Source organism: Dermacentor andersoni, chromosome 7 (assembly GCF_023375885.2).
Source record: "Dermacentor andersoni chromosome 7, qqDerAnde1_hic_scaffold, whole genome shotgun sequence".
In the NCBI taxonomy this organism is placed as follows: domain Eukaryota; kingdom Metazoa; phylum Arthropoda; class Arachnida; order Ixodida; family Ixodidae; genus Dermacentor; species Dermacentor andersoni.
The window spans coordinates 168,569,024-168,595,217 of record NC_092820.1 but is presented as its reverse complement, the minus strand read 5'-3'; the positions used below and the strand labels follow the sequence as shown (position 1 = coordinate 168,595,217).

At 46.0% G+C, this 26,194-nt stretch overlaps 1 protein-coding gene across 1 annotated transcript; it reads right to left on the bottom strand.

The window, feature by feature from the left end:
• Positions 1 to 769: 769 nt before the first annotated feature.
• LOC126533050 (paired box pox-meso protein-like) lies at positions 770 to 8,578 on the bottom strand. The gene is made up of 3 exons (XM_050180253.2): positions 8,288 to 8,578; positions 4,167 to 4,351; positions 770 to 2,288 (listed from the first exon to the last, which is right to left on the bottom strand). The coding sequence occupies exons 1-3, from the start codon at positions 8,576 to 8,578 to the stop codon at positions 2,138 to 2,140; spliced, it is 627 nt and encodes a 208-aa protein (XP_050036210.2). The 3' UTR covers positions 770 to 2,137.
• Positions 8,579 to 26,194: the final 17,616 nt, after the last annotated feature.

Below are 26,194 nucleotides of genomic sequence, written 5' to 3'. Positions count from 1 at the left end.
TCCTCCTATTTATCTTTTGAACAATGTTCCACTACAATCCGTCACATCTTATAAATACTAAGGTGCTCATATATCATGTAATCTAAATTGGACAGCGCACACAGAAAACATTATTAACAATGCTAACCATATGCTAGGACACTTACGTCGCAACTTTTCGACTGTTCCCTCTTCAGTTAAACTAACACTTTACAAAACATTAATTCGACCAAAGCTTGAATACGCTGCGTCTGTCTGGGATCCTATGCATGTAAAAGTAATCACTGCCCTAGAACTTGTTTAGAATAACTCGGCTCGTTTCATTCTCTCTAACTATACAATCGCACTGCTAGCATAACAACCATGAAAGCCAGCCTTCCCCCTCCGTCTCTAGCCACGCGTCGAAAACTTAGCCGCTTGAATTTATTTCACAACATATGCTATCATACCGTTCTTCACAACAAATTTATTTTATCACAGCAATAGATGTCCCATAGCGTTGATCATCGCCATAATTAAGGTAGGGATTCTATTTTGTAAAACAAAAGCTTTTTCCGAATGTTTTCTTCCGCGCACAGCAATCAAGTGGAACCACCTTCCTGCTGACATTGCATCAATCATTGATAACCAACGTTTTCGCGAGGCACTAACCACCATTGTTTAAGTTCATGTCTGTTTGAAATTGTTATTGTAACTCACTGTACCTTGTTGTTCTCTTTATGATTGTATTTTTTCCCACTCCCCTCTGTAATGCCATTGGCCTTGAGAGTAAATAAATAAGTAAAATAAATAAATATAGCATACGTATAATAAGAGGCTTCATTGTACATTATAATTGTTCACCGTGGCGTGTCCGGATGTCCACGCAGTTCCCTTGCTGGTTCGCAAGGAGATCTTCCCGTCGGTGTCCTAACAATTGCACACCCACGACAGCACACACGCACAAGCACCACGTTCGTTGTAACAACGTTGACTGTGGTCGTCGCTTCGCGCCTTGAGTCTGTGTCGTTCAGCAGGGGCTCTCTTGTCCTGCGATGCAAATCACCATTCACTGGCTCCACAGTCTTGTTTGCAAAATGCGCATGACACGCGCGTGCATACTACACAGGTGACGTCATAAAATATCCCTCGCATTAATCCATGCAATAATCATCCATGCAACGCATCAGTCCATCGAACAACGAGGGCAGCTTTAAGTCTGATGTGGTTATTGCGCAACTACCTCTTCTGTGATCAGGCGCTTCTCAAAGGCAGATTGCGGCTGGTATTCTAAGCACTGTCAAATTCGCCACCCTGTGCTCTCTGGTTGGCTCAAAGGGCAGCTACGCCATCTCCGACTGGCTCAAACGCCAACCTGGCCGAATTCGGCTACGTGATGGGCTTGTGTCTATAAAAGTATACCTTATATATGCTTCTCTATACAGTCGATCGATAGAGGGGACAACCGCTAGTCTGTACCCTCGTGTTAAATAAACTTTGAATTGACCAATTACAGAGCGTGACGTCACGAAGGTGCGGCAGCGCTGCCGTCACTTTCCGCGCGGGCAGAAATAAAATTATAATTTCTTCTAGCTCGGAATCGTTCACGATGTTCCGGAAAAGAATATGCATGCAAAGCTAAGTGAAGCTTGTTCGACGCTGATATGAGGTGAGATCGCGTTCACAGTCCTTTTCACTGCCATGCACAGACTTTATCCTATCTGTATGCGGGCCACACGTCGCGTCACCATAGCAGCCTCCGACGTTTGGCCATTTTCCCGGTGACAACGCTGCAGCGTCTCGCTTCGTATGTACTCCCGCTGTCGGTGGTGCGATTGCCAGAGTTCGTGTTTCGCGGTGAACCATGGGATCGGTGGCAAGCAGGGAAGTCACATTGGGTGTAGTCGGTTTCGGCCGATCCGTCTTGCAGAGGGATGTTTTCCGCAAGCCACGTAGTTCCGCGCTGTCGGTACACCCTCGACAAGGTGTCTATTAAGCTTAGGAAACAACGAAACGTTGGAGCGCTGTCAGGGGCTGTTTGGAGCTATATAGCCGCATCCTCCAAGGGATCGTGAGGGTCTTGGCGCAAAGTCTTGCGTGCAGCCTTGCGAGTCGCGACGAACGTTTATAGCTGCGCGACTGATGAGAAGACGAGAAGAGATGGCTGTCAGAGAGGCTGTCAGAGAGGCTGGGCTGCGGCTGCGGCTGCAGCTCCTTGCAGGTAGTAGCCGTGCAGGTAGTAGCTGTGAGGATGTGCGTAGGCGCCCAGGAGAGGAGGCGGAGGTGGGTGGTGAGGAGGAGCCCAGCGGCTCAGCTGGGCTGCCTGGAGGCTGCGCATACAGGGGAGAGAGAGAGGAACGCTAAGTCCCGCCGTTTTCATTCATGAAGCCTACGCTAAAATAAGAAGAAAACAAACAAACAAACAAACAAACAAACAAAACGTTTGCACCCCTTGGGGCGTATCTTGTCATTAAAAATTCCCAGTAGAACCAACTTTCGGTTGATATATTTGTAAGCGATAGCTTGCGCATTACAAGAGGCTCCTTGCAGATTCCAGTGATGAATGCGTTCCTCAGCGTGACATATAGCATTCATGACAGGAACGTAGTGAGCGGAGAGCTTTCAAGAAAGGAAACGCAAGCCAGATAGATTGCTGTTTGGGGACAAGGTAAAGCCCAAAGGGTGTAAACTATGTTTAATGTATACTGTGTTTTAAAGAACGGTTGTGGGCGAACAAAGAGTATTGCTGGAGCCAACGTTTCGACAAGGGAACTTCGTCAGGACTGCAACTGCTTTCCATAGCAGTGTTTACGGACTCGCAGCTCTCGCACTTTCAGTGAGCTAGGAGAATAGACTGGTACGCAGAGTAAGCTGAAAAAAGTCCGACTGTCGAACAAAAAAAAAAAAAAGAGGGGGGGGGGGAGAAGAAAGGGTGCGGTGGTGATGTTTTGCAATAGCAAACGAACAGGTAGATATGCCGCTGTTGATTCTTCCAACAAGCCGAGTGAAGAGGCAAATGCTGCCCTGATGAAGTCACTTTGTCGAAACGTTGGCTCTAGCGATATTCCTTGTTCGACCACTGTTATTCACTTCAAGCCTCCATCTCTCTGTAAATTTCTGTCTTGTTTTGTTTCAGAACACCATATTTATCGAAACTAGTGGCATATAGGCATGTACGTTTTTTTTTCTCCACATCACACACGTACACACGCACACACGCACACGAACAGACAAAGAAAAAACATATTTTATGCTTACCGCTGCTTTGAGCTAGCTCAAATTTCGCAGCAAGGTTGAAGTTTATGCTCCGTATCGTTCAATATAGCGTTCAACACTGTTACTTGCTGGTTTGTCAAGAAAACAAAAATGCGAAGTTGCCTTCGTCTGCGACCCCTCGCAATGAGTGTTGTCCAAAACATGGCGGCTATGACGTTACCTGGTCGCTTCCAGAATCTACAGTACGGCAAAGCATGGCTTTCGAGATTGGAAAACATTAATCGTTGGGGAAAGCTGAACGATAAGAGGAAATGTAAACGACAAGAAGGACGCGGGCGAAGGCAAATTCGTATTCATTTTTATTGACAGACCAGGCTAGTAACTGTGCCTAGTGTTATGTATTGAACGCTTACGGATCTCTTTTTTCTTTTCTTATGATGCAAAAGAGAAAACACAGGTCTCTAGAATATGTACGACTCGTCATGCCAGAGCGCTTCGACAGCGCTATTAAGGTCGGTCACGAAAGCTGCGAAGCTGTATCGATGGTGTTCTAAAAAAAACGGCCGTGACGTCGCCAGTAACTTTCAGCGCCTGCAGTATTTTCATTACTCTGAGGGAGCCCGCGCTTGCATGTGTTATTTGGGTACCATGTATTACAATAATACACTTTTCGAACAACTTTAAATCGATCTTCACTGTCATCAGTTGAGCACGCTTATCGTGTTCGCAGTATAAGCTCTTTGACTATCTTACACACATTTCAATATTGATTGATTGATCAGTCATAACTGGCTTACTGGCTGATTACGTATACGTTATGTTGAAATACAACCCTGTTGCACTCGTTTGCAGTTTGTTCTGTCTCGTATCAAAAGCCGGTTCGCGTACAGCGTACTGAACTGAACAAAAGATCAGCTGTTGGATTCAGCGACCCTTGCCTGCGTGGCGAGTAGGCAGCGGCGCACCAGCTTGTGCAGCGGTCTCCTCCGTACCTGGCTGTGGCTGTGGCTGTGGCTGTGACGCCGTGCGTGACCTTGTTGCGCAGTATGCGGCTGATGCTGCTCACCGACGGCACGTTTCCCTTGTCGCACACGCCTTCGGACAGCAGCCGGTCTCGGATCTCCCACGCGAAGATGCCGGGGTCACGCCGCTTGAGCTCGCGGATGCACGCCACCACCTGCACGAGAAGCGACGCAGTGTTGCAGCCCTTGAGCGCCTTCTTGTGGCCGCCTTGTCGATGTCCTAGTGTAAGGACACAACTGTCCTGTACGCGCATCGCGCGTACGCTGTACTCTGTATCATAGGTATATGCATTATCTTAGCATTTCTTTCTGCTGCGCAGAGTCGGGCGAGAGGCAAGGATTGCCCGGCGGCCGCTTTTCTCACATTCAAGGAACACTTAAGACGCCCAGAATTAGATGTGTCACCAGAATGCGCCACCGCAAAAGGGGTGCTCATGTCACCATCATCAACGTTGTAGTCATCTTATAATCACTACCGGCGGCGTTCCTTCACTCCCGCGGCAACTTCGCTTCAAGAAACAATATCACGAGAAGCACGCGCACAAAATGTTTTGTTGGAGCAGCTTTATCGGAATAAATAAATAAAAGGAAATTTAGATATTAAGCATGCTCCGCTGTCGATGCATTTGAAAAGCTTACTCGCTTGCAAAGCACGCTAAAGATCGTTCGTCAAAGGTGGCTTCGCTGCAGTAATACTCATCGTGTGGAGGAGTCCGTTTTAAAGGCGAAAAACACCGTAGTGCTGGTGCGTGGTTTTCATTGGTTTTCCTAAATTTCCTTAACGCACTCCATTCTTCGGCCACCTGAAGGTGTACGCGCATTCTTGGCCAACACCTTAAAATCGTTATGCGCCACTACACAAGGTGAATAATTGGAGCCCGAAGTTTGTTTACGTTGCGTCACGTGTTTCTCTGAATTCTTCCCTCGACAAACATCGCCTTCGTCTCCGTGACACCACTGTGCGACGTCTCGCAGCGCTCATCCGCATGAACCGCTGTTTAAATTTCGACTTAGTAATGTCGTTGTCAACGGTGTAATGCATAAAGATAAACACTGCATGTCATTAAAATTGCGACCTGCACACTACAATAACGTAAACGTCGCGTGAGATTACACATTGCATAGAATGAAAATAAAAACAACTTTACCCATCGCATTTAGTTGTATACGACGTTTGATTAACCACTTCTCTAAAACTTCGCTTCACATAGATTGCAACATGTGCGTTGGATCTGCATGAATTTCAAGGTTTTTTTTTGTCTTGCTCCTTCTCGTTAACTTTCCCGCGATGCGAGCGAGGCACACGTGCAGCCACCTCCTAAAGCTCGTTTTCTCCGGCTCCGTTTGCTCGCCCCTGGTTAGGCGAGAACAAACTGCGCCTGCTGTTCCTCGCGCCGATGGTAGCGGCGGAGAAACGAGCGTAAGTCGGGTGACCCGCAGTGCATATACGTATGCGAGTACACGCATAAATAGCGATGTGAATCTATCCGTCCATCTTTTCTTTTTAGTTGGGGGTGGGGAGCCGCTATATCCCGCACCACCTGCGTCCATGCGGCTCTTCCAGGGAACGAAAAAAATATACTCCACGAAAGCGGTAGACCGTTGATGCGGCACCGTTTGTTTGCACGGCCCTGGCGGCGCCTTTCCGCGAACGCCGTTCCCCTTTTTGTTTTAGGTTTTTTTTCTTCTTCCCACATCTCGGTTCTTCATCTCCTTCGGCCATCTTTGTGGATCACTTTTTCTTGCTTTCCTCCTCTCCGATGCTCTTCGTCCTACGCATCTCTCTCTCTCCCATTCGAAGCACCGTTTCCTTTCCTCCTCGCCCGGCTATGGGCGAGCCTTCGAAGGCGCCGTTCCGGATCGGGTTGCAAGGAGATGCACCGCTGACTGACTGAGAAGTTGGGGAGGGCGTTCGCGGAAAGTGGCGGGAACAGATCGCGCCGCCCTGCTCGTTGACACTCGTCGTCGTCGTCGGCGCCGGCGGTGAGGCAGGCCACAGGAGAGAGCTCTTAGTACGTTAAAGCTTTTCGCTATATAAGCACCAGTGGCGGCAGGCAGAAGAAGCTCATTATTGTACGCGGAACTGGCGGGAAACAGGAGAGCCTTGTCCTTGCTTTTCTCGCGCCGGCCGCTGTGCGGCGCTGCGTGCGCGCGCATTCTCGTCGTCTGCTCGGCCGAGCGTGTAGCAGACGGCTATGCGCGCGCGCTATGTATGCGCATTCGAGAAAAGAGAGCGGCAGAATAGATAAATGAAATAAACAGACAGCTGTGTATAAGGGGGAACCGTTAACGACATGCAATTCCAAAAAAGAAACAGGCGTTTAAAGGGCGCCGTTAAAACGCCTTTACGTTTCGGGACGCTTAAAATCGATCGCGACGCAAGGTTAGTCCGAGGAATCTGAAAGCACGGATGCTGTGTCGCGCTCTTCTGAGGTTTTGCAAGTGAGACATGAACGCTTATCGATGCCGCTATACATGGGCCTACGCCGGCACTGCAGGCATTTCTAAAGAGAATTAATCTTCGCGTCGCGGCCTGTGGAGGCGCGAGAGCCTTTTAGTTATCACAGCAGTGGTGGACACTGTTGCCTCGGACAGGTCTACGGAGGCGTCCTAGAGCAGGTAGTTTTACACCAGTGCTCCATAAGTACGAAACTGAAGCCTAAGCGGCGCTGCTATAGCACTCGGAAGACTCGGGGTGGTATTCAAGGGACTGCCGAATTCCTCCATGTCGTCGAATGCCGCCATGTTGGCGTTTCCAGCCAATTATAGAGGCCGCAGCAGCCCTGTGAGCCAATCAGAGCTCAAAAGATGGCTGATCAGCTATAAGGAATTCGGAAATGGCGGAATGCAGAATAGCGTCCCCTGTCAACCAATATGGTGGTGACCTTGAAAAGTGAAGGTCAGTCACTGCAAGCGATACCTGTCGTTCTTGCGCTATTCATCGCGTTTGCAGTCAGTAAACGGTGCTGCGCAATTTCGCTGTATATCATCTCTCGGAATTCGAAATGCTTTAGAACTTATTTCTCAATTTCTCTGATATCCCAGCTAGATCTTAAGGGGCTGCTAAAATGGGATGCCGTAAGTTAAACTAGTTATATAAATTACAAAGTCAATTCTTACTGAGGCATCGGGCTTTAAGGAATATAGAGAAAAGCGTAAATGAATCTGCGGTGGAGATTAGTAAAATGTGACTGAATTGCTGGAGTGTAATGGTACAGAACACGTTACTTTTTAGGGCAATAAAGTTGTTCAAGATTCGATGGTTTGTTAACACTAACTACGGGTCTTAAGAGCCAATAATAAACGCCACGCATACCCGGAACTCTGCACACAGATCCGGAAGCCCCCGAGTCACTGACTGAACACGCAGATCCACTGCCATGCACCCGTTCGCATGACGTATAAACAAAATTCACAAGGCGGAATGAATGTTTACAAGAAGTAATGCTCGATATTGGTCTCTGCTTGAACACCACATTGCAGCGCTCAGCAACTGTTGTCATCTTGAGCTTTTACAGCATGCCTCCGCAAGCAAGTGACGATTTGAGTTATCGGTGGCAGAGTAAAATCCAACGCACCAGCTGCATGAGTCAAGAAAAACCGTTGGCGGATGTGTACAAGAGAGGCCGTGCATTTATTCCGATTTGTTATTTGACCATTCTCCCCAGGCTTGCAAGAATGTGGCGCGTTGTTGCATGCACGCTTCTCTCCTTCGGCGAACATGCACTTTACGTGCATATATGGCAACAAGCTGTTCCCTTGTTTAATTACTAGCTGTCATTGCTTTGGTGTTCGAGTTAATTAAAAGTAGTTGTTTCTCAATTACCCGGACGTCTAATTGTGGAATGTATTACACGAATGGTGTCAAGGTATATAAACCTGATTTAAAAAAAAAAATTTACCAGACAGATTCACCGCAACTTCATAGTTCACGTTGCTTTATAGAAAGGAAAAAATATCCGAGCATTCGATTCGATATTTGATGATCATTTTTCTCGAACATTCGTGTTCGATTAAGAAATTTCACTATTCGTATACTCTAATGCAAACAGCGCGCGCTCGAAGAGATACCGGCTCGCGCCGTCGTATACCTTTGGCGTGGTGACGCGTGGCTTGCTTCCGCCGATGGCTCCAGGCAGGATGGAGCCGGTCTCGTGGAACCTCGCCAGGATCTTGGAGACGCAGCCGTGTGAGACGCGCAGCTGCCGCGATATGTCGCACGGCCGCACGCCGAGCTGCGCCAGCTCGACGATGCGCAGCCGCACCGCGTTGGGCAGCGGACGGCCGTTGACGAACACGCCGCCCAGCTGGTTCACCTGCGCACGGACGGGCGTTCGCGGACCGCAGGCGGTGTACGCTGATCTTGGAAACCGAGCACGCATCACGCAATGTTGCAGCGGAACACCACAGTCTGACCCAATCGTTACACTGTTGCGATTGCGAATGCTCGCCAAAATTCGCAGGCAGTATACAGTTCTTTTCAGACACAGAACAAAAAAACTGCAGCCGTATGGTCGAATCATGACATATCACTAATGGCGGTATATAGACCATATAGCACGTGCGTAAGTCAGCCCTCGATACACAAGATGTGCCTTCGCGTGTACGTGACTGACGAGTTGTTTCTGCCTTCCCTCGAACATGCGCACATAAGTTTTGTGCCTTCCTTAATTCTTTTCCGCCACCCCACGACCTTTCACTTGTCCTTTTCACTGTCCGTTTCGCTCCTTGTTGTATCCGTATTTGCATGCGTACCTTTCGGCACCTAGTCTTCCTTATAAGCGGTGTTTCGTTAAAAACGTACGAGCTATAACATAGTACCGGTAACGCGGGATGTACACCCTTGCAATTTTTTAACAATAGCACGCGAGCGTCGACGGTAAGGCGTGTCCGCCTTGTAGCGGCCAGGGACGGCGGGATTGGTAACTTTACGTGCGGTCGTGCAAGGCGAACTCTAGTTCGAATGTGTACTGCTGCACTGTTCGCTTCAGGAGTGCCCCTCACCGCTGCAAGGCCACTGACACGCCGTGTGGTCGGCGCTCGCGCGTTATTGTTAAAAAAATTGCAAGGGTGTACACTCAAACACCATGGGAGCTTGCTATGCGTATGTTGAGAGAAAGCCGCATTCGATAAATGCGGCGTGACAGAGACGACATTCTGCTAGCGCAGCGACCAGGTGCCGGTTATCATCACGTGATACATTTAGTCCCAAGGGACTGCCGCCGAGTGGCGTGGTGGCGTTTGCGTCGCCCCTTGTCTTGCAGATTGATTCGAAGAAACGCAAATGGTCACCATGTAGGCTGCACCGAGATGTCCTGTGTAGATTTACGAATTTCTCACAATTCGTTCGATAACCGGAATTCGTTGTTATACGGCGCTTTGAATAATTCGGTCCAAAAATGCACGCACTGTGGTCGGAACAACGAAAACTTCGAATGAAACAATGTTTCGAATAAAGCGATTTTATTATCTCGATGGTTCACCTTACTAGCGATTGCTGTGTTTCGTTGTTTTTTAGCGTTAAATAATAGGAGTCTCAGGCGTCACTCCAAGCCTGCAGGTGTAGTGCACTGGAGGAGGTGAATTTCAAGCTCGCTGTCGTCAAATTAAAGAAAACACTTATAGAAGGATTCGAACTTCCGACTATGGCTGCGAAACATTCCACATAGCTCAGTCAGATAATCCCGTAGGTGGTGAGGCTACCTTATCGCCGACAAGTACAGCCCAGAGGGCCTTACGTGCCTAAAAACTTATTTGATGTATCCGGGTAGATACCTATAGAGTAACTAACATAGAGTGGGGTGACTATAAGGTAATAGGGGTAGCCATAGGGAATATGGTAACGATAGGGTAACTCAATATATCAATATAAAACGATTTCTAAACGTTAAAACGGACGTTTGGGCGAGTTGGTAAGCCATATTTGAAACAGAACAGCGCGGTTTTGACGAGGACAAGAAGGGAGAAACGATACGGACGAGCGCTGACTTGCAAATGAAGTTTATTGCTTGGAACGAAGAAAATATGACAGCTCCAACCAACAGGAGAAACCAAATAAACATACATATATTCAAAGTCAATCATACATGTCGCACTGAACAAGGGAGATGATTGTAATCATCATATCCCCCCCCCTCCCCCGCTAAAAATGCCAGTTCTTTGGACATCGCTGACTTCGCTCGAACACAAGCTTTAAGTAAACATAGTAACCAACTAACGCGTGAAATCATCGAAGCAGCGCACATCGCTTGGTCCAAAAGACGCATGCGTCAGTAGCCCCTCCTTATCGATTACGTCCAAAGAACTGGCATTTTTAGCGGGGTGGGGGGGATATGATGATTACAGTTATCTCCCTTGTTCTGTGCGGCATGTATGATTGACTGTGTATGTTTTTTTAAGTTTCTCCTGTTGGTTGGAGCTGTTATATATTCTTCGTTCCAAGCAATAAACTTCAGTTGCAAGTCAGCGCAAGCCCGTGTCGTTTTCCCCTTCTTGTCCACGTCAGTACCGCGCTGTTCTGTTTCAAAAGATTTCTAAACGGTTCTGGCCTCGTTGTTCCGGAAAAGTTCCGGAACCAATTACAAACCAGGATTCTGTTGCAAATACTGCCGTTTTCAAGAAATGTGTCAACTCGTGGCTTCGAATAACGGGTAGCATTAATTTTCACCACCCGAGGTTCTTTAACGTGCATCCAATGCACGGCGCACGAGCGCTCCCGCATACTGCCTTCATCGGAATGCGGCTGCCGCGGCTGGGATCGAACCCGCGACCTCGTCCTCGGCAGCACAAAGTTGAGTCACTGAGTTATCGCGGCGGGTGTTCGGACTTATAGTAAAATATCTTGTCGTGATGCTTCTGTTTATCTGCGTTTCAAACACCAAACTGTACTATATCTGTCGCGTGCGATGGAAAGTGTATAGGCGAAAGTTAAATAGAGCGAAGTTCGCGCGAAAGGAAACAGAAAGGTCCCAGAGCAAGGTCAATGCACTTGTTCTTCAAGCAGTGTCTGTACGCTCGGCGAAAGCGTGTTTTGCGGCATTCTGATTGAATGTGGGTGTAACGGACTCCGCCCGGAGCTCAGAGTTCGTATAGGCCAGCACCGCACTAACTGTGTAACGTTGAAAAGTTAATAATAAAAAAAATGAAAAATATATAGCGCAACCTAATGAAGCATATATATATATATATATATATATGTTGTATAATATATAAGGAGGACGAAATCGCTCACCCTCTCTGATAGGCGACTTTGCGTTCGACGCATTAACGTGAGCTCCTCTTCTAAATTTGTTGATTTTTCTTTCTTCGCCGAAACTAAAATAGTAAATTTGCGTGACTTCATTGCCATGCGGTGGCGAGAGCTATTCCTTTTGCGCTTATAATGCCGGAGTAATAACGACAGTAAAACAAAAACATTATCCCGCAGAGATTATACACTTCAGCAAGCTCTTCCCACGCAACGTTTTCGCCACCGCTCGACCAAGACGGGTAGTAGAAGTGTTGTGGGGGCAAGGGGGGGTCGCACATGACCTCTAGCCACTTCCAGCGCGTAGAGCGCTCCTCGACCTCGGCGAATCTCACGACAGGAAAGCGAGAGAGCGCGCGCACCACGTAACAGCCGTACTTCCTGTGTGCCTATGCGAACTCGCGTAAAGAGTATGCACACGATGCACGCGGCCGCCGAAAGTACGATTTAGCACGCCGTAATAGGCGTACAGCCGACACAGAGATTACGTTTCTTTCTTTAGCGCTTCCGTCCCTTCTACGCGCACCGCTGTATTAGTATATAATGTACTATGCGACGCCCGCAGCCATCTGCCGCGGGAGCTGTGTGCCCGGAGCCATAAAAAAGTTGGTCCCCTCGGGCGCATGCCTTGCGCGCGTAGCGGTTCGAGATGACGAATCTCCGTCGCCTCGCCGCGCACAAAGGAGGACCGTGTGCCGAAAGAAACCTCGTTACGACGCAACTCGAGGAGACGCGAGGCGATTGCAGTCAGGGCCGAACGTATTTTTGCTATGTATACGCTACGCGAAAACGATGTGAGTGCTATAACTATTTTCTTCGGGCGAGAGTAACCGCTTAACCTGTCCCTTAAAATTTAATTCTGGGGCTTTGCGGGCTGAAATCACGATCCGGTTATGAGGCACGCCGTGATGGGGGGCTCCGAATTAATTTGTCCACCTGGAATTCTTTAACGTGCAGCCAATGCATATATTACACGGGCGTTTCTTTCTTCTTTTTTTTTTTTTTTTTGCGTTTCGCCTTTATCGAAATGCGGCCGCCACCCCCGGGATTCGATCCCGCGACCTCGGACTTAGCAACGCAGCGCCATAACCATCAAGCCACCACGCGGTTACTTATCTTGCACCTTAATGGGACCCAAAAAAGAACTATCGAGTTAACTTTAACTGGGTTATTTTACGTGCATTGCCAAATATACCGCCCATCAAAATTTCAAATTTCCTTTCTTTTCAGCTTTGATTGGCTCACAGAGCGGCCATAGGGTCTCCCTGATTAGCCCAAAGCGTCAACAGGGCGGAATTGGACCTCTGGTAGATCAGACGGATCGAACGCCAAGTACAGGCCAACGTTATACCGTCAGCCATAGAGTATGTAAATATAATATCGCGCTATCCACGCCTACGCGGTTTGCTTCAGCTGCCCTTCGACCTTCGTGGCAGTGATGGAAAGAACACGGATCTTGGCTAAACTGCGTCCTTCTGGTTTCGAAGGACGTTGTTGATTTCTACATCAGCCATGCTTATTTTTCATCGCAGAATTATTGTACGGCATTTATAAACGGGTTCTACTGAAATTGAGAACGACGGAACGAGCTATGGAAAGAAGAATGATAGGTGTAACGTTAAGGGATAAGAAAGGAGCAGATTGGGTGAGGGAACAAACGCGAGTTAATGATATCTTAGTTGAAATCAAGAAAAAGAAATGGGGATGGGCAGGACATGTAATGAGGAGGGAAGATAACCGATGGTCATTAAGAGTTACGGACTGGATTCCAAGGGAAGGGAAGCGTATAGCGGAGGGCGGCAGAAAGTTAGGTGGGCGGATGAGATTAAGAAGTTTGCAGGGACAACATGGCCACAATTAGTACATGACCAGGGTAGTTGGAGAAGTATGGGAGAGGCCTTTGCCCTGCAGTGGGCGTAACCAGGCTTGATGATGATGATGATGATGATTTATAAGCGTCATTTATTCTCTATTTTCTACGGTTAGGTGGTTCTTCAGGAAATTGCAAGCAATCGCTATTACTTAGAATACTTAAAAAACTCGCGTGCGCAATGAAGTGAAAACAAGACAGAAGGTTTGCAGGAAGATGAAGACTTGAAGGTATCAACAGTTGCCGAACAAGGGAAGGGGCTTCGACCTGGAGAGCCCAATGTTTCTACAAAAAAACTTCTTCGTCAGAGGCCGCAGGAGCGGATTTCTCGATCGCCATAGGTTCCGCTTGCGCAAAGGAGCCAATCGCAGTTCAGAAGCGAAGTCAATTGCGATCGAGAAATTTGATCCGACGCCCCAAACGAACACAAGCTCCTTTGTAGAAACGTTGTCTCTTCAAGCCGAGGCCCCTTCCCTCGTCTGCCTTATAGATTGTTATAGTAATTCTATGGGGAGTTCACCCATAACTGTTCGCCCATAACGAACTTTATGGGTAAACCATAAAGATAGCTATTCTAAATCTATGCTAAATCTATACTAACTCTAGCTATACAAACTGTGGTTGACCCGTTGCTGTTTGCATGGTGAGTTTTACTGTGCAACAGTTATATTTAGCGACACGCATGGTTGAAGCTGTAGCAATTTTTTTTAGTGCTGGAGATATGCGTACCAAGGTAATTGTGTAGGTGTAAGAATTAATTGCACTAAGGAAACACTGGCATAGCTTAACAACATAATTGAACCACAAGAATAGCAATAAAATGAGCCTGTCTCAGCGGATCCATATACGAAATCATCGACAAATCCATGTACTACCGCGCTCGGTACGAGCTATATACAACGCGAACTTGCATGGCAAAGCGCGTGGCGCGTAGTAGCTCACATTGAGCGCGATAGTACTTCCTATTATTCCCGCGGTGGCTGAATGACTGCAGCCCCGTACTTCCCTCTATAGATGTTATTGTGAAATTATCCGGCCGTGGGCCAAGGCTCGCGGTAAGCCTGAAAGAACGCAAGAGCCAAAGAAGGGTGGCGACGCCACCTGATGTTCCCGAGACAACATCCCGTGACGTCATGGATTTTAACTGAGTCTATACTCGGGGCTAGCTGATGGTTTATAGAAAAATAAGGATTGCCTTGCTGTATATTCATGGATTAACGAAATATTTAATCTGTATGAACGGCTTTTTTTTTCCGCGCAAGAACGATCCGGCTTGCTGAAAGTGGCCTGTAATCCATCACACGAAAGCCACCAGCGCGCGCGAGCAGAACTCGCGCGCAGAGGCAGATTCCGTGCGATATCGCGCGGCTAATATACGACAGCTCGCGCAAGCGCTCAGGTGGTGGTTCGGTGAAGCAAACTTGCAGCACTTATGGCACTAAGCTGGGCTAGTTTGATTTCTGGTAAACTGGCGCATCAAAAGAAATGAAGACGAAAGTACAAGAGACAATGAGAAATGCAGGCTGATTCTTGAGGCTTACCATATCAAAAAACAACAATCCGATAAATGTATTATCACTGCCTTTGTCTCATTGGCAATGAAAGAGTGCGACTGTCTGCGTCTAAACGTGTGCTATACACAACTGCGACTATAGTGGCCTGACGCATGCGCCACAATTCTATAGTTCTTTCTGGCACCGCGCGGGGTGTACTTTCCGGAAATAAAATCAGCTGAAGACCATGATCTTCAGCTGATTTTATTCCCGAAAGCAGGACATGGATGAGGCTGCGGAACCATCACTGTTCTGTTTTCTTTTACTCTCTAATTTTTACTGTTTCTTTAGAAGTGCAGGAAATGCATCAGTTAAGCTTACAGCAAGCGATGATCCATCGCATCACGGCGGGTCTCACATCCTCGTCTTCCCGTCGTCAGTAGTGAACGCATGTCCACTAGCCGGGGATGACATGTATATCCGTCAGGCACGCGCTTCACTGTTCGCACATATTGCAGTGCAGTAGTTAGTACAAGTCAATGTATAGGTGTGTTGACTTGGTTGGCAATGAGTGGTGGCAGTTATTCCGAAAAGCACGCGGGTGGCATAAAGGTGCGAAGTGGGTTGTGTGGGTTAGGGGAGGATATCCATCCTGAGCTTCGCACCCCATGCAGTTTGATACGCCGATGTGCATTTCTGGTGATTCCGTGCTCAATGCAGCCCTAAGGCACCTGACACACAGAAGGCTTCAGACAAGGTGCCAGCGCAGAGCTTAACTTGGCATCCTGCAAGGTGGAGAGAAGTAATGAATAAAGGGAAAATCAGACGCCCACCCGTTCGTAGCAATTGCTACAAAGGAAACCCATACGGGTTCTTCGAAAGAAAAGCCTCATAGTTGAAGAAAAATTCCTCCTGGTCCGGGACTCGAACCCGAAACCACCGCCTTTCCGGGGGCAGCCGCTCTACCATCTGAGCAAACCAGGCGGCTAGCAGATGGCAAGGCGAAGTCGAGTTTGTCGACAATAATCAACCTTTGTAGCAATTGCTACGAATGGGTGAATGCCTGATTTTCCCTTTATTCATTAACTTGGCATTGCAAGTAGAATTTAGCACGGTTACGCATCTCGGAGGCAGACGTGACACTCAAGAGGATTCAGACAAAAAGCTTCACGAATCAGTGCAGACAAGAAGTGCAATCAGCGATCCAGGTAGAACTGTTGAAAACAGCTGGTCTGGATTGTGACCACGCCAATTAATATTTACATTTATGATTGTGTGTTCGTTTGTTTCATTCTTTAGTGCCGTGCTGTGGTCACGAGGTTCTTTATGTCCGAACCCCCTCTTGGGCATGAGTCAGTTGTTTTGAAGAAAAGTAAGCAGCAACAGCATCGATAACATCAATAATAATAATAATAATAATAATAATAATAATAATAATAATAATAATAATAATAATAATAATAATAATAATAATAATAATAATAATAATAATAATAATAATAATAATAATAATAGTATGCCACAACGACTCACCTCTCCATACTGCTGCTGTGGCTGCGGCTGATGAGGCGGCGTCTGCTGGACCTGATGGTGCGTGTGGGCAGGATGCACACCGGTCAGCCTCGCCTCGGACGCGGACCACGGCTCCGGAGCTGCTGCGGCGAAACGGTCCACAATTCTTCAGTGACCTGCCAGCGCACGCGTGCGCCACTCGCTGCAGGACTACGTGAACGGCGACGCGACGGTCTCTTCGACGTGTTCGTTATCTATGGGAACACTCTCGCTGTTGCTATAGAAAGGTCGTGTAACCCGGCACATACAGCGTTGAAGCTGCAATGCGAGACAAAAAATTGCGCGGAAACAACCGACGATGATTGTCAATGTAAGCGATAGGCGAGCGCTTTCAGAAGCTACGCGCGTCATTAAAATAATGATGGACATGAAGGCGTATAGTCGTCGTAGTGGATCCATGGATCCGGTGTTCGAACGCCCTTTCCGTCGCCGTGAATCATGAAGAGGCAATGTGGCATTAATTAGTTTGGGGGAAAAGGAGGTATCGGATGCGGTTTCTACGTCGTCGGGCGAGTTATTAATTCCACTGGCTTACTGTGCGCGGGCAAAAGGACGAATTCTCTTCTTCAGTGAACACAAGAACACCTGCACATCTGGTAACAAGCCCTTTCCTCCTTTCGGTACGGTAATTGCCATGGTGCATCAGACAACTGAAAGCAGTCGTTTGTCATTTTCAAGTTCCCCAGTCTTCCGAACGTGGATTTGGGAATGGTATAACATGCGTATGTCAATGTATATGTCTATATAAGCTTGATTTCTATTTTTACCAAACGGACTACGCGCAAGCTTCACATTCACGTTGCTTTATAGAAATTAGAAAAGCTTCGATATTCGTCTCAATAATCATGCAGTGCCCGCTTTTTCTCGAACAATGTTATTCGGTTTGATTTGGAGATTTAAACTCATTCTAACATCCCCAACTATAACCAGATATCGAACCTTTAGACTCCTCTGTTTCTCCTCGCACATTTAATACGCGAGTGTGACGTAAGTACATAGTCGACGTGCCGAGCCGGGCGTCTATTCATTTTTGCAAAAGCCGGCGCTATAACAGAGTCAACCCTGTGCAACCGTCAGCGAAGTCAAGCCGTGGACGTTGTATCGCGTGCTTCGGTGAGGACTGACATAAATTTCTAAAGACAGCGTAGAGGTCAGTTTTAGGAAATGTGTAACTGCTTCTACCGCAGATCGGGGAATGCACTATGGTATAATAGATAAACTGATTAGTTGACTAAATTTTACTAGCAAACTTTCTAAATGTAGCGTTGTTTTGTACGTCCATGCAGCCTCTGTCTTTATAGAGAGAGTGGAATCGGAACGCAGCGAGCTTCTTCGTGAGGTGTTCGAGCACCTCTGTCGGCGTCATATATTCCAGCGATAGTTTCGTTTGTATAGCGTCGAAACTATTCTATTCAACATTCTGTAGTAGTGTGACCTTCAGTGACCGGTCCTACTGTGTGTGATCTGTACTGTGCTCTACTTCATTCTTTAGATTTGTCCTGTTGCTCTTCTCCTTCCAATCTTCCATGTCTGTGTTGCTGTCACCTCCCTTCTGAAGAGTAGGCAGGCGTTGTGCCCCCTTCCGGTGGCATTTGCCAGCCTGCTCCTCGCTTTCTCTTTCCTGTTGTGTATATGTGTTCAAAACAAATAATAATAATAATAATGCCGCAATGGTCGGGTAACCATACATAGAAAAGAAATCGCACGGGCTTCCTTTTTTCAAGTGTGAGTGAAGTCCCGCGATTTTCCACGCCAATTGGTCGTGGAAAATTGATTGAAAATTGATTGATTGATTGGTCGTGGAAAGGAATGATTGCACACTCTATAATGCCGTCGTATAGGCGCCATTTTCCGGGACACTCCGTGTCGACCACCTGACGTGCACTGGGGAGAGAGCCGCAAGTTCTGCAGCTGTAGAGATTGTAATACGCGAGCTAATGAACCGTTGCGTCATTCCTCTTGTCAGTGCAACAAAGCCGTCGCGGAAGCCGATACGACGTCCACTTCCACTTTTTGGGCCACTTTCTTTAAACCGTGTGACACCCTATGCATGTAAGGGGTACAACCATCTTCTTTCTACTTTCGTGAATACGCTTGCGCGTACCACCCGGTGCACTTAGAGTTTCTTTCAGCGCATTTACCGCCACTGACAAAAGTACGTAGACACGCGTGTACGTGTGTCCTGTCGTCGTTCCTGTCCGCGTGAATCCAGCGTTATGACCTCAATTACTGGGTCTAAAACCGACCGAAGTTCAATAGATTGACTTCACAGTTAAGGGATTATTGCAAACACTGTGAAGGCCGCGTGTGTTTCCCTGGCACAAAAAAGTTTACGGAACGCCGTAAAGAGGTCGGAAACGAGAACCGTTATTGTGGCCCACAGCGAGGCATTACGGAGCAGGATATTTAAGCCATTCGTGATCTTTTGGAAGGCAACCGATGTTGGAAGGTGTCGGAAATTCGTTCTAAGATAGGCAGAAGTTATGAAAACACTCATTTCATATTCGCAAAGGACGCATCTATATGACTCCATAAAGTGTATGCCGTTGAGCCTCGCGTATCCGACTGCAAACAGAAGTTGGCACATTTGCACGTGTGTGACCGGCACTCAGCGCGGTTTGCACAATAAATGGGTGCGTTTCTGAATCGCGCCATTACCTGCGATGAAACCTGGATGCACCACTACGTGTCTGAGTTTAAACAAGCAAGCATGCATGGAGCGGAGAAAGAAAGCCGAAGCAGCCCCTGTCAAAGCAATGACTTGCCTATCAGCTGCTAGATAGATAGATAGATAGATAGATAGATAGATAGATAGATAGATAGATAGATAGATAGATAGATAGATAGATAGATAGATAGATAGATAGATAGATAGATAGATAGATAGATAGATAGATAGATAGATAGATAGATAGATAGATAAAGGATGTACAGAAAGTGAGGGGCGTTAACGAGACGTGAAGTAGCCAACTGGAACTGCAGGTGGTTTTGGGACCATCTCAGGGTTTTGCGCATTGATTCCCTACATTATTGTCAGACGATCAACTCTGCATATTACCGTGAGCTTTCGGGTAAGGTTAAACCTGCTCATCGTTGCAAAAGGTGTGGCCAACCAATCCGTCAAGTAACTCGGTTCGGGCTCGACTGCGGGCCGCTGAAATCCTGCTCGCGGTCAGCACGCGTGCAGCCCGCGGGCTGTGTGGGCGCATGTTGTACAACACCGCTTTCGAATTGCGCGTTTGCAGCTCGCGCAAGCGTTCCGTTTAACGAGGTCTCGCGGGACGGGGCCATTCGGCGCCGGCTCGCGCCGCGTTGCGATGCCGACCCCTCATCAGTCACAGCGCCTGTCGAGACGACGAGGCGCTCTTATCTCGCGACGCCCTCGCGCGAGATAACACGAGCGCGGGCGTGCAATGGAGACGCAGCGGCAGCAGCTCAGGGGCGCGCGCGCGCGCGCGTGTGTGTATATACATTACACATATACCACGCGGGACTGCGAACACGGGCAGCTCACTCTTCCATGAAGCTGCTCGTCACCGTATACGTAAGGACGCCAACTACAACCGGGGTGGTTTCCTATATATATGGCTAAAGCCAAAGACAACGGGGTTCGCGAAATGTGTTCAGTCTGCACCGCCAATACAGTTCCATTTAGGTTCCAGCTTATATAGGAGTGAAATTTTTGCAAATGTTTTCCACTTACCTAAATGGAGCGGCCTTCCACGCAAACGAGCAAAATATACGCTTCTATGCCCAACGCTTCTACTCTAAGTAAGATTAGAGAAGTTTTCCTTCTATAGTGTTACGCTTCCCAAGCTATTAAAAGCTAACAGGGAAAAAGCTGGTCTGTTAATAAAGAAAATAACACTGCAATGCTCGCACTTATGGCACCATCAGGGGACGCTTTTTGTAATCAGGCATGTGCTGTAGTGCAAGATGACTCATGTGTTCTTGCTTTTCCACCGGCCCCGCTTGTTATACTCATCTTCTGCAAGTGCTACATAAAGGCTATACGTTAAGGTGGATCCCATAGTATTTAATTGCAGTGGCAACAAATCAATTATAAATAAAGTAGCATTGAAATTGTCGTGTAGTGTAGATGGAATTAACACCCAGTTTCTGTGAATGTTACTCTGCCGCACCGAAATGGGTTTTTTCTTAGTCGCTTTACGGAGGCACGCTGCCTCTGGATTGAGAAATGCCCAAAATGATTACGATTCATAAATCTAGTGAGACTCATGACCCTCCTAATTATAGACCCAGCTCTTTGACATTAGTTCCCTGTAAAATAATGGATAATGTTATTCACTCCCAGGTCATAAGTTATCTTGAATCTATAGCAGCTTGTTTACTCCCAGCCAATATGGTTTTCGCACATTGTTATCCTGCGACAACCTGGGTCCTTACTTTATTGACTACTTGCATTCCAATCTAGACGCTGGATTGTTACCGACTGCATAGTTGTTGATTCTTCGAAAGTGTTCGACAAATTCATCATCATCATCATTTACTTTACCCATAAAGGCCCTTGGGAGCATACATTCCTTATATTACATAAGTACGCCACACGTTGCTGCTGTGTAAATTCAGTGCACTAGACATTGACCTTAATGTACTTAATTTTATATGGGTTTTCCTAAAGATCCGAGAGCTGTTAGTTAATGAAGTTAATTCAACCTTAACACCCGTTCAGTCTGCAGGGAGTTCCACAGGAGTCAGTATTCGGGCACCCCTTATTCACGGTTTACAGTGATAGCCTGCTTGATTTACGTTTCATCTAAGTTACGTCTTTTGTCATACGACTGCGTAATATAGGCAATATCACGAAGGACACTGACTTCGCCCCTCTTCAGTATGACTTAAACACATTGCTTGACTGGTATTTTAAAGGTCAGATTGAACTTAGCCTTACAAAATGTAAATATATGCGAATCTCCTGTAAGAATAAAATTTGCCCTGTTTATATTTGCCATTTGCCTGGTAGCCATCCTTTAGAGAACGTAAGAAACTACAAATACATCGGCGTCCATATAACCTGTCTTGGAAACGACAAATAGAATTTATGTTACGTCAAAAGCTAATCGCGCATTAGGGTACCTTCGCAGAAACTTCCCACTTGCACAGTTAACGAGTAAACTTTTGTTATACGCAACACATCTTCGTATACTGCAGTTATAACACGCATATGACCCACATGATTCCACCATCATAGAAACTGATTTGAAAGCGTTCAGAATCGTTCCGCTCGATTCGTAATAATCATTTGCCATCGCACGGCAAGCATATAACACAAGTGAATGCTTCATTGAACCTCCCTTCACTCTCAACCTGGAGAAAACGAGCCCGCTTCGGTCAACACGGATTGATTAGCCCCGTTCAGCTGGATTCCCCGTCGAGATCAAGTGCACGAGGCACACGTTCCCGACTCTGACGCACTGACGCATTCACGCTCATTTTTACCGAAAGCACGTAGCAATCGGAACGGTCTGCCTGCATCGATAGTATAAATAACACCCCTCTCTTTAAAGCAGTTATGATCAACCGGACCTAATCCTTGAATCATGTTGTTGAATAGCAATATAAGTGATCCCGTTCTATTTAAAACTGCTTTGATTAACCGTGCCTAATGCTAGAATCATGTTATTCAATAGGAGTATATAAGTGATGTCGCTCTATTTAAAACTGCTTTGATTAACCGCACCTAACCCTTGAACTATGTTGTTGAATAACAGTATATAAGTCATCCCGTCCTATTCAAAACTGCTTTGATTAACCGCACCTAATCCTTGAATTATGTTGTTGAATATCAGTATATATGTGCTCCCGCTCTATTCAAAACTGCTTTGATTAACCGCACCTTATCCTTGAACCATGTTGCTGAATAACAGCATAAGTAATCCCGCTCTATTTAAAACTGCTTTGATGAACCGCACTTATTCCTTGAATCACGTTGTTGAATAGCAGTATATAAGTGATCCCGCTCCATTTAAAAGTGCTTTGATTAACCTAACCTAATCCTTGAATCATGTTGTTGAATAGCAGTAGATAAGTAATCCCGCTTTATTTAAAACAGCTTTGATCAACCGCGCCTAATCCTTGAATCATGTTGTTGAATAACAGTATATAAGTCATCCCGTCCTATTCAAAACTGCTTTGATTAACCGCACCTAACCCTTGAATCATGTTGTTGAATAGCAGTATATAAGTGATCCCGCTGTATTCAAAACTGTTTTGATTAACCGCACCTTATCCTTGAAGCGTGTTGCTGAATAGCAGTATAAGTAATCAGTATAAGCAGTATAAGTATAGCAGTATAAGTAATATAATTAAGTATAAGTATATAATAAGTAACCAAGATTCTCAGACCACGGCCCCATGCGTCGCAGGCTTACAAAGTGACGCGGGCACTGCTACATTTCTTGAAAGCGACTGGCCTCAGTGACCAATTATAGGCGTGAAGTTGTGGACATACGCATTTACTCACACCGATAGTGCCTTCTTCCCTCCTTCTCCTTTCTTTTCTTCCCTTATACCCCTTCCCCTGTGTAGCGTAGGAAGCGGACGTGAGTCTGGTTGACCTGCCTACCTTTCCTTCCTTTTGATCGTCCTCCTTGTTGAATAGTGTATTCTGTAAGTTTGGTCATTACTTTATAAGCGCGATACTTGCAAATAATGTACATATTGAGGCTTCAACTACCATCGTTAGCTTGTGTATTCAAAATGTGCTGATGAAAGATGTATAGCGGGTAGTGTTTGTTTGACAGTATATATATATATATATATATATATATATATATATATATATATATATATATATATATATATATATATATATATATATATATATATATATATATATATATATATAATGTGCTTTCGTGTATATTTTGACATCTGTAGATATAGCACGTTCCCTCCATAATGTACATTTTTACCCTGTGGACACTGGAAATAAATAAATGTGAAACGTTTCATATATCGAGTTTTCTCTTATTCTTTAAAGGCACATCAAAATATACTGAATTCTGGTTTACTAAAATAATCGCTGTTATCGGTGACAGTTTTGCGGACAGCATTGTCGACTTCACTGGGACATAGTTCGCACATATTTACTGTTATGCGTATTCAACAAGAGGTTAAAATATAGGGAACGCTGTTCGATATATTTTATTATTTACCTGGAACACAGAATAATGCTTGGAGCGCTGCGCGCGTGTTGAACGTAGCGCAGAATTGGCGGGCGCCAGTTCACGTATACTGGTGGGTATACCGAAACTGGGCCCGTGTTGACAAAAAATTCTTACGCCAGAATTCTCTGTGAGAGCAAACTCTAGCCAATATTGGTGGCAAAAGTATTCTTTGAGATGGCGGCTGGAATAGCATGGAACACTTACGGACAAAAATTACTTGTGAATTCGAGCTCTGGGCCCGTATTCAGGAATTTCAATCTTCGTTTAACGCGAAGAAACACAAATCATGTTAGTACTGCTTTAACGATGCTCTATCACGATACGTCGATAATAATAGTCAGCCACATTATAGCAATGTTCCTCCTGCTTTTCTGGGCAAACCCTTTAATGAAACAGCAAACCCTCATAACAAATTATTAAAAACGCAAACTCTCATAGCGACGGTATCGCCGCTGCATAAAATATACGACGGTGAAATTTAGTCCTTCCAAGCGCTTTACAGTTTTTAAGGTAAAGCGAGGTACCGGGTAAGTTGTTCGAACTTGGCGAAATTCTGCTAAGCAAAAGCGATGCGATGATAGAAGAACATAGCACGTACCTCAAATATACATGTGTCATTAAAAGGCTGGGTTCAAATTCCGAGATGCTACCTGGGAAAAGACCTTGGGAATTGCTCGTCACGAACTTGGAACAGTGAATGAATAATGCTCGTTCCCATCGTTCGAAGAAAAGCTGATGTGTTGCTCGTCGTGGTGGAAGCTTTCTTTCTCATAAATTTAAAGGCGTACTTCATCACGTAGAACGCAAAGTTCTCCGTGCACAAAGCACGCGTCAGTAAGTCGCTGTTTGCACGTAAGTCATATCATCCCGCTGTTGAAGCTTGTATAACAGCATTCACATTCAACGAAATCACCGTACACCATGGCGTGCCGTGAACGCTATAGTGTTCCCATTCCCGCTTGCGTCGAATTGATTGATTCACTGAATAAATGTTTTATTTATTGGGTGGCTCTTTGGGCCAAATACGAGTAACGGGGAAGGGAATAAAGTGTGTCGGTAGTGCAAGCGGTAGTCCATGCGAGGAGCAGGGTCTATAGACAGCTGGTGTAAAACCCCGGGTTCCCTGGCAAAATCCAGGAGGGACTCGGGGTCTGCGCGAACGCGGTCCTCTAACTAGACCGGCCACCGGACTGATCCGTGCACACTCTGTAGCTCGGTACATGTCTCCCTGGCGAAGGCGTTTTCTCCGCGCCGCCTCGTGCATCGAATAGATCGGAGAGTCCCGAATCTCTAAAGTTGGATTGAAGCCAATTTAGAACAATCCGATTGAGTATGTATGCAATCGATAACACTGACGTACACACAGCACGTGTCAAGTGCACGTATAAGCACTTTACGAATTATAGCCTCAGCCAACAAAGTCCGCGTTCGCAAGAAAGTTCTTGCGCTATATGTTTGTAAGAGCACATGGCAGCCACTCGTACATGATGTATAGGACATAGCGAAGGTGGCCGCCCAATCGGAAAGCAGCTGCACATGAACGAAAAGTCTTGCGAAATCGCCCTCAGTTTGTCTGCAGCGTTACTCAGAGTTAAAATTAGGATAAACGGGGCGCATCGTTGCATAAGCTTCCGGTGTTTCTTTTCTTTTTTTCTTTTTAGAATATACATACGAAACATTTTTTTTAGATCGTCAGTGGTAGATAGCGCAGTTCTAGTCCTTGAGCTGGATTACTCGAAGAGGCGGACATTACTCGCATGAGAAATCGAAATGCGTAATTGTCTAATCAACAAAGTTTCACTAATTGCGATTTTAACTAAATAATTTACGGCACATATTGTGATTTACAAACTATAGCCGGGAAATTTATGCGCAAGGCATGTCCACTTGGAACTAATTCTTGTATAATGGCCATGGTTTCGAGATATTCATTCGGAATGTGTTCGACGAATTACATTAGCGTTCCAGTTATTTTTGAGCTTCAATGCATAACCTGCCGTTCTGAAACTTGAAAAACAGTAAGTGGAACAAGAGCGCATTTTCACCGCAAGTTTGACGGCGCATATCTCGAAATTTGGTGCCATCCTAAGAATTCGTTCCAGGTGAGTACACTTCGTGAACGCATCTGCTACAATTAATAATTGCAATATGTGGCATAAACTAACTAGTTAAAAGCTTAAATAGTAAAATTTTGTTAGTTCGTCGTGCACTTCCATTTCTCGTGAAAGTATACCTCTTCGAATAATCCAACTGAAGAAGTAGAATTGTGCGATCTGTCACATGCGATTTATAAATATCCTGTACAGTTTAAAAAATACAAATAAAACGAAACGCTTTATGCAGTATATTCCCCTGAGACTCGAAGACGGCTCAGAGACAATCGCTTTTAAAGTCACATCTTTTTACCGCTTGATATTACGGACGACAAAAACAATTTTTTTTATTTAACTATTTTGGTTTGACGCTGAAAGCAGCATCTTTATCTGTGTATATATAGGTGGACAAAGCAACCGTCTCTTCATGTTCGTTACGATAAAAAAACGTTTTTATTTGCCTAAACAAATAGGTGACACACCAAGATGCCGACTTAAATCAGCGCTAATTAAATTAGACCGCAGACCTTTCAG

Excerpts from the sequence above, each read along its gene's own strand:
- LOC126533050 (XM_050180253.2), bottom strand. The coding sequence starts at position 8,578 with ATGCGTGCTCGGTTTCCAAGATCAGCGTACACCGCCTGCGGTCCGCGA. Across the intron at positions 4,352-8,287 it reads CACGCGTCACCACGCCAAAG|GTGGTGGCGTGCATCCGCGA; the intron begins GTATACGACGGC and ends CTTCTCGTGCAG. Across the intron at positions 2,289-4,166 it reads ACAGCCACAGCCACAGCCAG|CCTCCAGGCAGCCCAGCTGA; the intron begins GTACGGAGGAGA and ends CTGTATGCGCAG.